Genomic DNA, 17,157 nt, shown 5'->3' on the forward strand with positions numbered 1-17,157 from the left:
CCGGAATAATGTTCAGACAGCCAGAGCTGTGCTGCTTTGGGTGGAGATCCAAAGACTAACTGCTCTTTCTCTTTCTTCTTCGTTTTTAAGTGAGTACAGAACATTAGACTTAATTCTTCCTCTTAAAAAGATCCCTCCTCGCTGTCTGTGATATTATTCATCTGATTTCTCTGACAGAATGCTTCTCTTTGCCTTTTAACACAAATCTGCTACAGAAAACATGTCAAACTTTTTCTTAAACATTTTGCAAATACTCACTGAAGTTCCAGACGCAAGTCTTTCTTACCAAGTACAGACCAGCCTGTGCTTCTTGCCTGGGGCAGCGGAGAGTCCCCAGGTGCTCAGGGAAGCCAAAGGCCTTGAAGCCCCAGGAAAAATAAGCTTTACACCTGCAGGAAAAGGCCCTCCACCTAAGTGAGGGCGTGGGGCTCACTGGTTTGCCAACCACCTGTCCTACTTGCAAATTACAGCCACTAACTAGAGTTCCCAAGTGGTCTATTGTCAGTGCACCTGGCAAAACCTCAGCAAGGAATGCTGTCTTTGTATCACCACTGTGTGCTACTTTTAACATTTAGTTGCAAAATCATGAAGTGCTTCAGGAAGACATTTTACATGGTTTCATAGAGAAGTTTCAAAGAGAATCAGCAGGCATTGTGTACGGTGAACAGGGTTAGAACTCACTGAAGTGAACAAGGCCTGTGGAAGTAATGCCTAAATATTTTATTTTTATGAACTTAGATGTAAACAACCTTATGGAGCTGGTGGCTCCTCTAATATACTGCAGAGATCTAGATGAGCTACCATTCCATGTGACTGAAGACAAAGGAGGAAAGGCTGATGTAGGACATGCAGTCAGGCTTCTCTGAAACCTCAGACCGTTCTCCAGACCTTTTCCTTTCACCAAACAAAGCCCTATCTGTGAAGATAAAGGCTGTTTAGTGCCTCTGGCCTGGAAGAACCTGAAGGCAACCCTGCCTAATCTGTTTCTATGTTCTCCCTTCCACGACCAGCAAAGGGTGCATAAAGTACGTTGCCAAGTCTCAGGGAAAATGGAGCCCCTTAAAGCATTTACACGTACTGAACTAATGCATCGTTCCCTAGGGGTACCGATTGCAGGATGAGACTTCAGAGGGTGCTGCCCCACAAGGGCTCTTGGAGGCTGTCAACCCATCCCTGGTGCCGCTGCCACTGCCCAACAGCTGAAGGAGAGGTGGCAAGTACTCCAACTGCAGATCAGGCGATGATGCCTGACTTACACTTGGCTTTTGAGAAATGCCCTTTCTTTTTGTAGATATTGTGGGAGTTCACATCCCTTTCAACGAATAAGAGAATAAACATCTCAGGCTAGGTGAGTGTTGTCAACAGCATTTTCTGCACTGATGGGAATGGACTACATCTGTGCCCATGTGGCAGCCACCACCTGTGGCTTAACAGAGCACCTAAAATGTGGCATGTGTGACTGAGGAATGTGATGCTTACATTTTAACTGATTTTTTTTTGGTACTGAGGATCGAACTCAGGCCCTTGCGTTTGTAAGGCAGGCACCGGAACCACTGAGCTAAATCCCCAGCCCTCATTTTAACTGATTTTATGGCTTAAATCTGCACAGCGGCCCATGGCTGGTGGCTACTGTATGAGACAGTGAAGGTCTAGGTGTGCTATGATCCCATGCTGGGTTGGCAAACCACATAGGAGGTACTGGGCCAAATGAGTATGTTTCCCTGAGCCTTTAGGAAGTTCCCTAAACCCTCTTGTCCTTTGGCCATTGTCCAAAGTGACAGAGCCCAGTGTCCATGGAAGACTCAAACTCGATGTGCGTCCAGTACTCCAGCACTTCATTTCCCTGTCTGCAAAGCCACAGGGTTACCCAAAGAAGCTCACACTCATCCACTGAGCCTCCATGATGGGGCAGCAGGCAGCAGGCCGAGGTGTGAGAGAGCGATCATTTCAACAAAAGCACCATCCACACAGGTCACAAGGGATTACTGAACCAGAGAAATAAGAATACAGATAAGCTAAAGACTGAGTTGTCTGTGGGCAAGGAGCAACACCACATGCAAGGGCAGAACTGTCATTCACCTGTGAATGCTGAGCAAGGCAGAGTGCGCTTAGTGCTTCAAGCCTAACAGCTACGTGGTAAATATGTACAGATTTAAGTGCCTGCTTGCTAATCATTTGCTCTTGGGGGAGGCATTACATTTCCAGATTTGGGCCACAGTTTGGGATTTAACAGGATGGCTACCCAATGACCAAGGCTGGCTTCCTAACAGTTTATCTTTTCATATCATACATCATCTTAAAATGTCACATAACTTATGACCTATCTCTTACTTCCTTCAGAAAATGATTTGAGATTGCCTACTCTAAAACATGTCTTTGGTTTCTAAAATGTATGTATGTGTGAATCAAACAATGAAGGAAAGAAAGAAAATGAAGAGACTGAGGGCTGGGCTGAAAGAAATGAATGCAAGGGAGCATAACATGTGGCTCTGAGCTCCCTGGCAATCAAGGCACAAAGGAAAGTAATGGATGGGCTGTTACTGAGTAACAAAGGACTCAGTTAGTGTTTCAGAAGAGAAGTATTTTTCCTTTGCATTGAAGAGTGGGAGAATTTGCCACATTAAGAAGAGAAGCTGGGTATGGTCGTGCACACCTGTAATCCCAGCACTCGAGAGGCTGAGGCAGGAGGATCGCTGTGAATTCGAGACCAGCCTGGGCTACATAGTGAGTTCCAGGTCAGTCTCAACTACATAGTGAGACCCTGTTTAAAAAAGAAAAACGAAGAAGAAGAAGAGATAGGGACATAGAAAGATTTAGAAGAAACTATCATTAAAGAAAACCAAAACCCAAGGGCATATTCTTGTTCTGAGAAGGCTTTTAGAAGTAAGGATAATAGAGTGAAGCACTGACAATCTAGAGAAATCATAGCTCACAGGCTCCTAGAGTCAGAATGACTGGGACTGGGCTCTGCTGGTGAACTGGAGAGGAGACTACAAGAGATAACGGGAACCTGGAGAGTAGGTCTCCATCACAGACAAAAAGCAGTGCAATGCTGGCCTCCTGCGTGGACAGGCGGTGTGACTGGCGCTCTTACCTTTGGGAGCTGGCTACAGGCACCAGCTTTTGACCCCTCTCAAAAGACCATCTGGGCCTGAGCAAATTCCTCAACAGTCAAATTGCAGATACACAGCAAGAAAAGAAGCACAAGATTCTTACTCTCGGTGTGGGCTGCGGTTCTGTGAAACTTCGGAATCACTGTCTTTGGGGGACAGGGAGCCCTTGTAGGTGTAAAACACATCCTCGGTCTCTGTAATGTATGTCATCTCATTTGCGAGGTTATCTGCAGAGGAGTGGCGGGGTTTTCGGATCTCATGTCGGAGCCGAGGACTTCGCCTGGGTGGGTAGAGGCAGGGTGAGAATGCTGAAACCAAATTCCCTGTGGGAGTGTGACCAGAAGTCACTGATCTCACTCTGGCCTGGCCTCTCCGAGGGTGCCTTGGCTGTTATCTTTAGAAAATCAGAGCCAGACAGCTTGCTCCTGCACCACAGAATTCACCCAGGGTGATACAGATCTCTCCAACAGCCCGGTGGAGTGGCCCCAGAACTGTGATCTCAGCCCTACAAGTAGGTACAAAGAGACTGGCATAAGTGCTTTGGCCAATGGATGCTGATCCAGGGTGAGTTCTGGAGCTCTCAAGACATTAGCAGAGCATTCTGAATGTTCATCAGACTATTCTTACCGGTTTGAACAATGTACATGAAAAGTTCAGAAGTCAAAGATTTTTATCTTGGCAAACCTCAAACCTTATTTCAGCTACATCCACCCATCCATGTGAATTCCACCTGATCCTAGAGGAAATGTTTACTCTTTTAACTACATTCCTTAGTAAACCCATGTCATGCGATGGGCACCTGAATGCCACCTCATTCTCCAATAGCAATAGCCAAGCGACTATCACCTGTCTGGACCTCAAACACGCTTACAGCTCCTGAGAATGAACAAAATGAGGTAATGTTTCTCAGCACTGGGATGAGGGTCTACAGTGGGTGGTCCTTGGTGCTCTATTTTTCCTCAAAGATTTCCCATCTTGCCTTTCTCTGTTATTCACTTCTCCTTGGGACTGTCAGGACCTCCATGACATGCAATCTCCCCGAACCTGGATAATCTATAATACTGTGTTCAGTGTAGAAGAGAAAAGACTTTGTGATTCTACTGGAAGAGGATCTACAGCTAGCAGCAAGAGCTTCAAGCTACAAGTGTGATAACACCCAACTCTGTCAAGGATAGTTTCTTCTAAATCCCTCCATGTCCCTGTCTCCTTTCTTAATATGACAGATTCTCCTCTTTTCTCAAGGCCTGGGAAAAATGTGTCTCTTCTGAAAGATTGGCTTGAAAAAAATGACTGCCTTGAGTCCTTGTTATTCAATAACAGCTTACCAATAATTAGTTTCCTCTTTGGGTTGGATCCCATATGGGGCTCTCTCTGGGTCCTTGGCATTACTATCTAAGAGATTTCCAGATAAAGGAAGCTACTACTACATAGCATAAATTTAATTCTTTAGGTAAGGAGTCTACATCTTGAAAAACAAGAGACAAGTCTATTTATCATGTCCTGATTTCTGACACTGATGGCTAAAGAAGCTGAACTCTGGCCACCTGTACTGTCCTGAGAAGTGTCGGTTCAATTCATTTGGCCATTTATTAACTGGGCTTATTATTAGTTATTTTGTTTTGGTCTTAAGCCTACCTTTCTTTAAAGTCACCCTTATGATCCCTTGTGGAGCTGGGAGCAATGTTTTGCTGCTTGGTTTCCCCTTTGTTGACACCTGACCTTTTCAGAGGCATTCACATAAATAGGCTGATGCCTTTGGAGAACATTACTATTATTATTATTGTTATTGTTATTATTTTGGTACTGGGGATTGAACTCAGTACCTTTAACTTTCGAGGTAGGCAGCGGAACCACTGAGCCAAATCCCTGGCCCTGGAGAACATTACAATAAAATAACAATAATAAAAAAATTCTACCTGACCCTTTTAAAGTATGTTTGAACAACATTTGTACATTATTATTTTTGTAAACATTTTATAGATGGGAAAATCAATACCAGAGAGGGAAAGAAACGTGCTAACAGAAGAGCCAAAACCTGAGTTCATGATTTTCAGCTAAAAACCCAAACAGCACCATTCTTCTGTTTTCCCTTCCCTTTCTCTGCCTCTCTCTGTCCTCCTCCCCTCCACTTTCCTCCTTTTTCTTCCTCTCCCCTGCCCCTCTCTTTTCTCTTCCTCTGCACTGAGAATCAAACCCAGGGCCTTACACATGCAAACCAAGGACTCTGCCACTGAGCTACATCTACAGAGACCCACACACATACTTCCTTTTAAGCTGATCCGAGTTTGCATTTTTAAGAGAGTAGTGTCTCTCAGCGAGTGGTACAGAAGAGGACTCACCAGTTGGGGGTCACTGGAGGGGACCGGGAAGGCAGGCTCTTGGTTTCTAGATGTTCCACTGACAAGGACCTCCGCATGGCCGGGTTCCACACCATCCCTCCAATCAATTTTTTGCAGTATTGGTTATTTACAGACCTGAAAAACCACAAGTAGGTTCACTCTCCACACTGACATGTCCAACAAGAAAGAAACTGCACACACATGAACCACAGTCTCTCTACACGCTTTCCCTGACCATGGTTGTGCCTGCCAGGGCGAAGAGGGTTGGGGGAAGATTGGTCTCAAGAGTCCTTTCCATCCTATCTGTTCCTTATGTTATTTATTCTCTTTTGGTGAAAATGTTTTTGTGTAACTGAAATGTTTCTAGAATAAAACTAAACCTTACCACATTTGAAGGACTATTAGGTTAGCATAGAAAGAATGTGCAAGTAACTTCAAGGGATTCTCACTTTACTCACACTGGCACGAGTAAAAATATTAACCATCCTTTCAATGCTCTGGAAGCACTGTCACTCGGGCTGGCAGATGCCATCACTGTAAATCACTGGTCACTCTGACACAGAACCTGGGAATATACTCAGAAAGTATAGCTTCAGGTCATGTTCTTCGAATGTGCTACCCAGAAGTCTCCTGAATTTTGTTTATACCTAGAGAATTTAAGTCTTGGAGTTGAACTGTCTGAGAGAACAGTCTGAAGCCCGTTTAGGGTACCACCTTCAGTTCTGGTGTTTCAAATTTTAAACTATGCTCTAATGTCTTATGAAAACACTCCACACATTTCCTTGTGTTCTAAAACCAACCAACCAAACAACAAAAGTAAAACAGAATAAAGAACAAACAAAACTTGACTTCCCCCAGAGTATCATGGATTAATATGCAATAATAAATGGTACTGTCACCCTGACCAACATGTTCACAGAGGCAGCGCTAGGAGAACTTTTCTGCTGAAGTCATGCCACATCAGATACCACATGACTGTTGATTAAGGACACAGGATTTAAACACAGGGAGCAAGTGGCACGAGTCTAAGGTTTAATGTAGCAGATCTCCAAGCATGTGTCACAATTTATTAATAGGGACTCTGAGAAAAAGTGTTCCATTGTCCCATAAGCTTAGAAAATACTGACTTGGAAACTTTGCTAGGGCCACAAATGTGTGGCTGTGTCTCTGTGGGTGGACAAATCATGTGCAGTCTCTAAGCCTCAGTTTCTTCATCTATAAAATAAGTAGAAGTAATGAAATGATAACTGCAATTCACAATATTTTGATGCTAGTGCCCCCAACTCACCCTCATGCCCCAAGAGAGCCCCTGTAGCAAAGATGGCTACTAATTCACAGACTCCTAATTCAGGGCTGTCGGTGCCTGCTTTAATTAACAGAAGCATTGTGCCACTTTTGGGCTTCACACTTAGGATGGCTGGGTCTGCCTTTGGCTCTTGGAGCCCTGAACCTCCATGGAGGAAATTCACCTACTCTGCTGAAGAGCCCACCTGGAGTCCAGAGGCAGGGAGCCCAGCTATGTCAATTGTTCCTCCAAAACACCAGGCATGAGAGAGAAACTGTCTTGGACCCTCCAGACCAGTCCAGCCACCACATGCATATCACAAAATCTTGTCAATACATGCAGTAGAAGAGTCATCTGGACAAGCCCGTCCTGATCTCCGGACCTACAACATCTTAAAATGCAATAGAGTGGTGGTACTTTAAGCCATTAGGGTTCATCTGTTAGGCCACAAGTGGTGACTAGAACCAGCCTCCTGCACTGGCTACAGAGAAGGAAGTTTTGTAGCTATGGAAATTCAAGCCACAGAGGAAGGGTTTGAGCCTGGTAGCTGTGCACTGGATGTAACCTTGCATCTGGCCTAGGGGCATAGGTCCCAACCTAAGTTAAGACTGCATTCCAAGAGACTTACTTGGAAGGAAATTGCTCCATTTTAACTAATAAACAAGCAGTAACCTCACAACAGCTGGTTTAAAAAGGCTGCACAAACATGAGCCCACCCCCCATTCTCTACTATCTGGGTGAACTTCTATCGTGAGGTCGCTCTCTTTCACTGCCACTAGTAATGGAGGAGGACTAGTGGTTTTACACCATATAGTGTTACTCTCAATTATATTTTTATACTAAAGTAAATTGGTCATGCAGCCAGTATTCCATGTCTTCAATCTGAACTCCTTGATTAGACAAATCATCAGCAAGTCTGCACTATCTCAGCACCTCACTGTCACCCTGGTTCTGGGCACACTCCAAAAACTGTTTCATCTCATAGGAGCGTGGGCCACTAAACTGCTGCCTCCCTCCACTGTGGCAGCTGGGTTCCCTGAGTCTCCTGGAAAGTGATGTCAGGTCTTGAGGGATAAGCATCATTCTGTCCACCAAAGTCTCAAAGATGCATGACCCAGTGCATGCAAGAGCCCACAGACACACCAATAGAAGTGGCCGCTACTTAGGCCATCAAACCTGGCTGGCAGGACGTAGCAGTAGGTGAGGCCACTGCAGATGGTGGGCTGCTGCTGCTGTTTGGGCACAGCTCTCCTCCAAGAGGCCATGGGAAGCTTGGGCTTGCATGTGTCATCGTGAGTGTACAATGCCTGTTATCTAGAAACTTCTCCAAAAATAATTCTCATGACCTATTCAGTCATAGCTACTGAATACAACAAAATACTGGATAGTACCGCAAAAACTAAAAACTGCAAAAATAGATTTGTTCCTGGTTCATCAGAAACTGAAAGGGAACATTAGCATCACAAACAGCATCACTCATACTAAAAGAAATTTGCCACCTGTTGAATCCATAAATTATCTAATGACTATCATGTACTAGCAAAGCCATTCCTATTACAGAACAGTCTGAAGCAGTTTCACACACCAGACAATGGGTCAGACATGAGCCTGGTTAGTAACAACCACACTGATGACAACAAATCACAAAATCAATCATGAAAAACCAACAAATGCTTTAGATATTCTAAGAGTAACTTGATAAACAATTTCTGCTACCTCTTATATTCAGAAGGCAGCCTTAGAACAAAGAAATAAAACAAAATTATAAATGCTATGGTTATTTTAGAGTCTAAATAAATTTTAACCTAAATTAAAATCTAAAAATATACATATGAATCACACATACAAATTTATACAAACTCCTTTTACAGTTACTCGTCACTAAATATTCTGAATGTCATTCCTACGGACAACAGTACTTATATGATAGCTGTAAGAACTAAATATAATTTAGTACAAAGTAAATACTAGGTCACTGTCAACTACAGTTATTAATATTTTACAATTATTACAGGTAATGCATCCCAATGTCACGTGATTCAAGAAACCTTTATTTCTATTCATTCTGCTTTTATAGAACATCTTATGAGATTAATGCTCTGTGGGTGAGGCTGGTCTATTGGCAGCAGACTGGAAAGCCCTAAGGCTGGCACCAGAAGGACACTCAGAGTCCTTTGCTGCCAGGGTGTGGGGGCAGCTGTGACTCTGTTTAACAGGAACTCCAAGGATAGGAGAGTTGAGGGGACAGAAGCCAATGCTGGAAATGTGAGGTGTACCTGGGGATGCACAGACTGTTTCTCCTGGAGGGACTCAGTCACAGTTTCAGGGACCTAAAGTCTAGGAACCCTGGGCCACAGCATTCCCTCCTTTGCCAAAGATGTCCACTTCCCAGTGGTGACCAGACCAATGGCATCTCAGTTTAATGTGTACATTTTCCCTAAAGCATACTCACTTTTTGGGGTTCCTGGAGCCCAGGGTCCAGTACTGAGATAGAACATTCTTTTCTTGAGGTAGTAACTTCTTTGCCTGAAAGAAGGTATGGTGCTCAACACAAGATTTCCACAAATTTTTGCAAGATCTGTAATTTAGCATGTTGAAGGCCACGATATGTTCCCTGGATTCAGGCTGCAAGGAAAAACAACAATGATTTCACTGCAAAGATGTAGGAGAAAGTTCCAGCAAGCACTGTACTCACACTGATGGCAACGAGATAAGAGGCAACAGACAGCAGAAAGCAGGCCTTGGCCATGACCCAAGTGCTACAGGAATACTACAGAGCAGGGCTGTTAAATCTCTTTACAAGTGTGGCAATAAAGATGACCAGAAATACTCCTCCTCATCACTTGTGGTCCTTTACGAGCATTCTTGTTTCAAATCTGCTTACATCTAGAGGTTGGGTATATCTGGAGTAACATCTAATACAATACCCCCCACCTTTTTTTTTTTTTGGCACTGGGGATCGAACTCAGGTCCTTGTGCCTGCGAGGCAGGCACCAGAACCACTGAGAGAAATACCCGGTCCTACAATCCTTTTAGAATTTAGGTCTGAGAACATCTTTTTTCTAAAGAAATATTTTTTTCAACTTCTAGACAAAAACAATTTTATAACTTTGGGGATTTCTCCATTTGCTTCCCACAGAGCACGGGGTGAAATCTAGTGCTAATGTTTAATAAGAATTTTTTCAGTTTTTATTTTTTATTAGTAAATGTTTGAAGTAATGATTATATTCCTTGTAGAGAGCTGGTACAAGTACATAACACATCTCAATTTTTTTATCCCCTTTCCTTCCCCCTCTTGATCTCCTTCTCATTTGAAAAAGATCTATCTTCCTATTTCCTAGTATCTATTTTTTATTTTACTCTATATTCATATTTTGGGTTTTTCAGATAAGAGAAACCAGGTGATATTTAAGCGTGTGTCTGATTTATTTCACTTAACATTATGGTTTCAAGGTGTATGTATGTATATTCCTCAAAAAACTATTATGAACATTTTTATCACTGGTTTTTGTTTTCATTTTACATGGGTTTAGGTTTTCTGATTTCTTATGCATTTTTGTGCTACCTTGAATCTGCTCTAGGGGAGTCAGGTGGCCCAGATTGTACAGCTTGCTTGCTCTGAGGTTTTTTTGTTTTGGTACTAGGGATTGAACTTGGGACCTTGCACTTGCGAGGCAGGTGGCGGTACCACTGAGCTAAATCCCCAGCCGACTTCCTCTGAGTTTTAATGTTCTCATTTCTAAGGGTTCATTGCTATATGGAGACCCACTTTTCTTTTTGGTACTGGTGAATGAATCCAAGTACCCTGCACTGAGCCACATTCCCCAGCCCTTTGAGACAGGTTCTTGCTAAGTTGCCAAGGCTGGGGTCAAACTTGGAATTCTTGTTCAGCCTTCCAGAGTGCTGGATGCAGTGCCATTTCAAGGACATATAATCCTTGAAAGACTGGGAAATGGACATAGTGATAGTAAGTGACAGATATGCAGCTTAAGACAGTATGGTGTTGAAAGAGCAAGTTCTTGGGTTCCTAATGATCAAATTCCAACCTGGCCACCTCCATTAGCTGTGGGAGCTCCAGCTTCCTCACTCTGAATCTACCTCTGTGGCAAAGTAAACTGAGTCTAAATGCTGACAACTCCTCTCGGGAGACAGATATAAGTCATTCATGCATTAAACACATCAAGAGAAGGAAGTGGCCTGTGGCTATTTCTTGCCACTCTACATGGGCTCTGCTGTGTGCTCTGACCATGCCGTTTTATTTAATCCCCACTGTTCCCTGAGGAACAAAATGAATTTTACTGAATTTCTGGAAACAAACTCCAAGCAGAGGAAATTATGCAATCTGCCCAGCTGGTAAGGGAAGAGCCAGGTTCTGAACTGATCCTCTCTGACTGAGAAGCGAGTTCCTTTTCTTATCAGAGCTGCATGACTTACACGGGAACTGCGGGACCCTCTACACCCTGTCACTGGTGGTGGTGGTGACCCCGAAAACACTGTGCAGTGCTCTTTCATCCCTGTTATAGATGGCTAATTACCTCCAACCCCTGAAGAACTAAGAGCCGAAGTGAATTCAAAACACAAGAAACAAAGCAAGTGTGGATGAAACTCACCTGTTTTTGTCGCTGATGTATAAAGAATTTTTTCCTTTTGAAAGAAATCTTGAGGATATTCACCCTGTAAACAATAAAAGAGCACAAACAAAAAACAAAAACTAAACCAAAATACAAAGAAATCACAGACATCAGGGATCAGCCTGTGTCCTCTACTCCACGGTCCTGGTGACTGGGAGCCTGCGGACGCTTGGAGATGCTGCCAGCCCCATCGCCTTGGCTGCACACAGGAGCCGGCTGAGCTGGTCTCACACGAGGCCTCTGGACTGTGACGTAGCCTTTAAATAACAAGAAGCTGGGCCATGTGCTATCTTTGCTGTAAGCTTCCTCTGTGACACTGGCGCCTGCGGGAGCTGGAGCACACGTGGGGAAGACAGCTGAGGGCAGTGTGGAGCAGCAGAAGGAAGTCAGGCCTGGGTCGGCACAAACTCCATCACTTAACAGCCAAGTGCCAAGGAGCCTCTTAACCAAGTGCATACTTCAGAATCACAGCCACCATTAATGGAGTATATTTTTACACACCAGGCCACTATGAAATGCTTTACAAATATCCTCTCCATAAAGTCTTCCTACAACCCCGAAAAGTACATTGTTACGCTGTACCTCATTTTCAGATGAGGAAACAGGCCGAGTCAGGTCTGAGCCTGACTCCAAAACCTATGCTCTTAGTCCTTCATTCTGAAGTTTGAACAGTGGAATCACAGTGCCTTTCTTGCAAAGTTCTGCAGGGATCTGAGGGGTTAAGTATAGGAAGTCCTTAGCATGATGCTCAACACATGGTAGGCCCTCAGCGCTTGCTCTTTCCATTAAAATTAGTTAACAAGTTTACTTTTTAAGTCAATTTCATTGATTTACACCAAGCTACTGTAATCCACGCAAAGGAGGTGTATTTCCCCACTAGATTCTTCTGCACACTTAGGGGGAATAAAGGAAGTCCACTGTTCTCTAGAGTCATATTAAGACTTTAGTAGAACATTCCAGAACAGAGAGGGAATGCCCACTCATGTAACATTTCCCAGCTGGATCAGATTAGACACCCCCTTGTTCTGTTGTCTCTGGAACCCCACAAGGAACTCCTGTTTTGCAGAAGTCAGGAGAACTAACTTATCAGCTTCTGAATTCTTTACCTGGCTCAACCTATGGGAAGCAGTGGACCTCTTGCTGCCTCGTCAGCTTTACACACAAGGTCCCTGTTAGACACTGAAGGTTCAGAGAGCTCCTGCTCACTGCCCCTCCTTCCCATGGAGGCCCCAATTGCTGTACTTGATAGTTCTCTGTCCTAGAGCAAATTTGATGAAGTATAAACATTATTGATGACCCTCCAGGGGCTCCCTACTGCCCTCTACCCTTTCATAAGAAAGAAACAATGTACAGAGTGTCTTCGTGTACTGAGTCCTGTGCCTGTACAAGCCTGTGGGAGACAAGGAGCAAGACAGAGCACACTGCTGCCTAGGACATAACTTAAGGAGAGAGGTGGGTAACAAATAAACAGTGATGCACAGAGCTGCATCACTGACAAGTGTGCCCGCCGAACACATGACAGCGCAGCATCTCACAGAGAACCAATGATGGAGCCTCTGCTCCTGTAGCCTGGGAGGCTCCCTGTGGCCAGGCCTCTCTCCTGCTACTCCCCATGTTTACACCACATGCCAGCCCGGCCCACTCACCTCCTTTACTCACCACCTCACTCTCTTGTCTCTAGAACCCACACCCCACACCTTCTCTCTGTAGTTTATTCCCTCGGATTGAAGCCTGTGCCGTTTAGGGCTTACCCGTGCGGGCTCAGCGTCCTTCTTCGCACACCCTGCCCTTCCACTTACCCTGCACCTAGCTTATGCTAAGATCACCATTCAGTGCTGGCCTCCCCACTGGTCTGAGGCTTATACCAGAGGCAAAGCCAGACCTGGAAAAGAACCAACTTACAGCTGAAAGGTGGGGAAGAGAATGGTAGCCTGCAGATGGGTGTAGTGGCCAAGGGGTGTCACGGGTCCTATGGGTTTTGCCCAAAAGGCCGCTGTTTACAAACCTCCTTCTCAGGACCAAGTTGCCCTCTTCCCTTTGAAGTGTCCTTATAGGATTCACATCTTTCTTGATATGTGATGGTCTGGGGCCTGGTTGTGGGGCTGAGGGGGCTCAACTACAGACAGAGCTGAGCCCAGGTGCCTTCCAGCCCATAGCATCTGCAGGAAGCCCCCAGGACCCAGAGGGCCTTGTGGAGGGAAATGAGCCCTGTGCCCACTGTGTGATCCTGAGAGGCCAGAGAGCTGCTCAGGCCATGCAGCAGCTGAGGTGTCCTGCTTCCTGCAGGGCCTGTCATGATACCAGGGAAAAGAACAAGGGAGAAGAGATCCTGTTGTCTGTATATTGACTTTATTCAGAAGTGGAATAGGGCTCTGAGGTGTTTATTTTGGAAGACAGATATATTGTCAAATTAATTGAAAAACATCAGTGCCTCTATGTCTGCATCCTATTTAAGTGTTACCCCACAAATACAATTCTTAGTAATGGAATAAGAGTACAGGCACCAGAGCTTGACTCTAGTTGTGGATTTCGACCACACTGATCATTAGCCTGTGATTACGCATAAGTTCTTACTGACCCTCTTCGTTCCTCAGTTTCCTCCTCTGAAACTAATGATAATAAATATGCCTTTTACAGGTTTAAATGAGATAAATCAAATAAAATATGTAGTAATGTGACCTAGACACCACAAGTATTCCCTAATGATAGCTGCTATGATGATTTTTACCTCTATGACTAAGTTTACTTATAGGGCTTTTTCCTGTTATGAATAAGGCTGTGATGAACACCTTTAAATCCCAATTTATGAGGGTCCACACGGTCAATTCAAGGAACAGATGCAGACCTAAGCATCAAATTCAGCATGACACTCATCTGGTTCCCCACTCTCCTACTCCTTCACCCTAACATCCTGCCTTGCAGCCCCTTTTCTTTATGATGTTTCTGCCTCTCTGCTGCCTGCAATGTTCATTCTCTTCAGCCACCCGGGTGAATCTGCCCTACCCCCACTCTGCATGAAAGCTGGTTTATTTTGGTAGTGAGTGTTTCCCTTGAGAAAAGTTCTGCAAAAGGAGGTTAAAGCCAGGGTCTTCACCCTTGTCTCCAAGACCTACTTCATGCTTTTTATCTACCATGTTTCCAAGGAGTATCCCAAACCAAAGGGCAACTGCAGGAGGGAATGTTAATAAAAAAAAAACAAATTTTCCCAAGTACTAAAGGTCAGAGGTCAAAACTTTGGGTGAGGGGATTTCTATTTCTTCTTTAGAAACAAAAATTTAAAATTAGAGGTAACATTATTCTTGTTCAGCATATTTTTAAAGCATGATTCAGACAATAATTAGAACTGTTTGCACTCACCAAGGATAGAAACTTGTGCAAATGTATTTTCGGTATACAGCAATGCCCGCAGAAGCAATTCCAATCATTAGATCTAAATTGTGCAGATCCTGTAAAAAGGAAAATCTCATATTCAGAGTGTGTTACAGTCAGGTCTATGCCCTCTGGTAACTTTAAAACACCCTTGCTTTTATAAATAGCATCATGTATAAGTTCCAAAGAGGAAAGTGTTACTGAACACAGGCAGAAGTCTTCAGTTAACAGCAACTTAAATCCAAGTACTCAGCACTATATTCTTCTAAACTGAACACATATACCGTGTGATCCTGGGATCACACACACAAACACACATGCATGCACACACACACAAAGCCTGTCAGAAAACCTGGTTTAGAAAGTTGCCAGATAACCCACGCATTCTACAAAAATCAGTAAATAGACACTGAGTTTTAAACACTCAACACTTAGCACCTGATAGCCATATTAAAATCAGAAAGGCCTCTTCCCTGCATAGCTTTGTACAAACCTCAACTTCCATTACTGAAAAGGCTGTAGCTATTATGATATGAGGATGAAAAATCACAAGTACAGAACTGACCTTAAATTCAATTAAGAGGTAACTGTTGCACTATGCCTACTATTTACTAAGAGTCTATATGCTAGGCATTGCTGTAGACACTGAAGACACAGGCTTTTAAATCCACTTAAGTATAAGCAAATAAAATTTAAAAATAAATCAGTTCTTTCCTTGAGTCACATACATTTCTGTTTTACAGTCAGATGCTTGCACTTACAAAGGGACTGAGTTTGAGCTAGTTACAACTGTGAGCCTTTGGTCTGCCACTTATCAACTTATGTAGCTCTGGGATCAGAAGAGCCTCAAGTTTTTTCTTTTCGCAAAGTAAAGATTATAGAACCTATACTGAAGGGTTATCAGGCTGAAATTAAGAGACTATAAGAATCTAGATCAGAGCTTGGTATATGGAGTTTCTAGAATAGGGTCTAGTGTGTAGGTGGAACAATAAATGTTCGTTCCCTGTTGCTGTGGGACTAACCATTTATGAGCAGCAATACGAACAAGGGAAGTTAGAGAAACTGGATGGGGAAAGTGTTGACATGGGAGGAAGTCCACAGAGATCCATGACAGGAACCCAACTGAAATCATGTGCTTAAAGCAAAGCCAGATTGGCACAGTGCAAAACAGGGCTGCCTTTAAACATGACACCTGCAATCATAGTACAAGGAAAGAACAAATCAGCAAATGAAACAAAAACTGGGTGAATATGGGTATAAACGAACGGTTTCATGGGCCAAGGACTGGGTCTCAAGCCTACTAATTCTATGATTTGCTAATCTCTACTAGCCAGCTAATCCCCTGACCCCTGGAGGGCCATTTCACCGACAGTCCTGAAGGCGGAGAAGGCACAGATCAACTCAGGCAGGCACAAAGTCTCATTTCACTGTTGTATATTAAGGTTCTCTAAAGCATTCTACCGGAGAGCAAATATTTGCAAATGGAATAAAAACAGTGGAATCCTCAAGTTGGCATTTTGTATGAGTCAATACATTTTTCCTGCTTTATTACCGACACTGTACCACAGGACTGTTATGATACTGAAGTGAGACAAACATGAAAGAGTTTCTATGAACTGCAAAAACATTATCTAGATTTAAAGTCTGTACATTTATTCAACTTCCACGGCCTTGGTTTTTCACTTGTGAAATGGAAATGATTAGAATACCAATTGGGCAAGGTTTCTATGACTTCCTACGAAAGCCCCTGGAACAAGGCTAGTACTTGGTGTTCAAATGATGTTTGCTCCCTTTGGGTCTGACGAGGGCCAGTGACTGACAGAAGATGCTGGTAGGTCACTGCAGAAGGTCAGGCACAATTAGACAATGCGGGACCGCACGTGTACTTAAGTTACCACTTAAGTGCTGTGTGACTTCCATCAAGTCCCTGAGTATGGGCTTATCCATCTGTAAAATGGGGCTAATGATAATATGTAGCTTGTGGCATTACCAGCAGTCTATGCTGGTATTACTACATAGAGTCACATAGAAATTTTCTCAGTACCTATTAGGTATACTTTGCATCTTGTCTTTTTAGAAACAGGGACAGATATTAATGCTAATACACCAGTCACAACCAATTTAACTATTTATTGTTTTTCACAATCATACCACCATTTTCTTTTTCTTCTTTTTTGGTGGTACTGAGGATCAAACTGAGATGCTCTATAGAGGAGCTGCATCTCCAGACTTTTTTTTTTTAAACTTTTGAGATAGTGTTTCACTAAGTTACCCAGCCTGGCCTGGAACTCAAGACCCTCCTGCCTCAGCTTCCCAAGTAGCCAGGATTACATATGTATGTCACTATGCCTAGCCAGCATCATTTTTGTTAAACTACCATATCTGAGTAACTAACTCTAAAATGAGCACTATTTGAGATT

The 17,157-nt window shown here is 43.6% G+C and overlaps 1 protein-coding gene across 7 annotated transcripts in view; it reads right to left on the reverse strand.

Annotated features, from left to right (window-relative positions):
- Positions 1 to 17,157, reverse strand: part of Ptpn3 (protein tyrosine phosphatase non-receptor type 3) — a 110,147-nt gene that overhangs the window by 35,472 nt on the left and 57,518 nt on the right. For all 7 annotated transcript variants that reach the window (XM_010639295.3, XM_010639293.3, XM_010639292.3 and 4 more), the window contains 5 exons: positions 14,726 to 14,814; positions 11,348 to 11,411; positions 9,190 to 9,362; positions 5,453 to 5,587; positions 3,217 to 3,393 (listed from right to left, as the gene is read on the reverse strand). In XM_010639295.3, the coding sequence (XP_010637597.1) occupies positions 3,217 to 3,393; positions 5,453 to 5,587; positions 9,190 to 9,362; positions 11,348 to 11,411; positions 14,726 to 14,814 (638 nt within the window). The remainder of the gene's footprint in view (positions 1 to 3,216; positions 3,394 to 5,452; positions 5,588 to 9,189; positions 9,363 to 11,347; positions 11,412 to 14,725; positions 14,815 to 17,157) is intronic.

This window comes from Fukomys damarensis, unplaced genomic scaffold (genome assembly GCF_012274545.1).
Source record: "Fukomys damarensis isolate Sample0158 unplaced genomic scaffold, DMR_v1.0_HiC HiC_scaffold_36, whole genome shotgun sequence".
Classification (NCBI taxonomy): domain Eukaryota; kingdom Metazoa; phylum Chordata; class Mammalia; order Rodentia; family Bathyergidae; genus Fukomys; species Fukomys damarensis.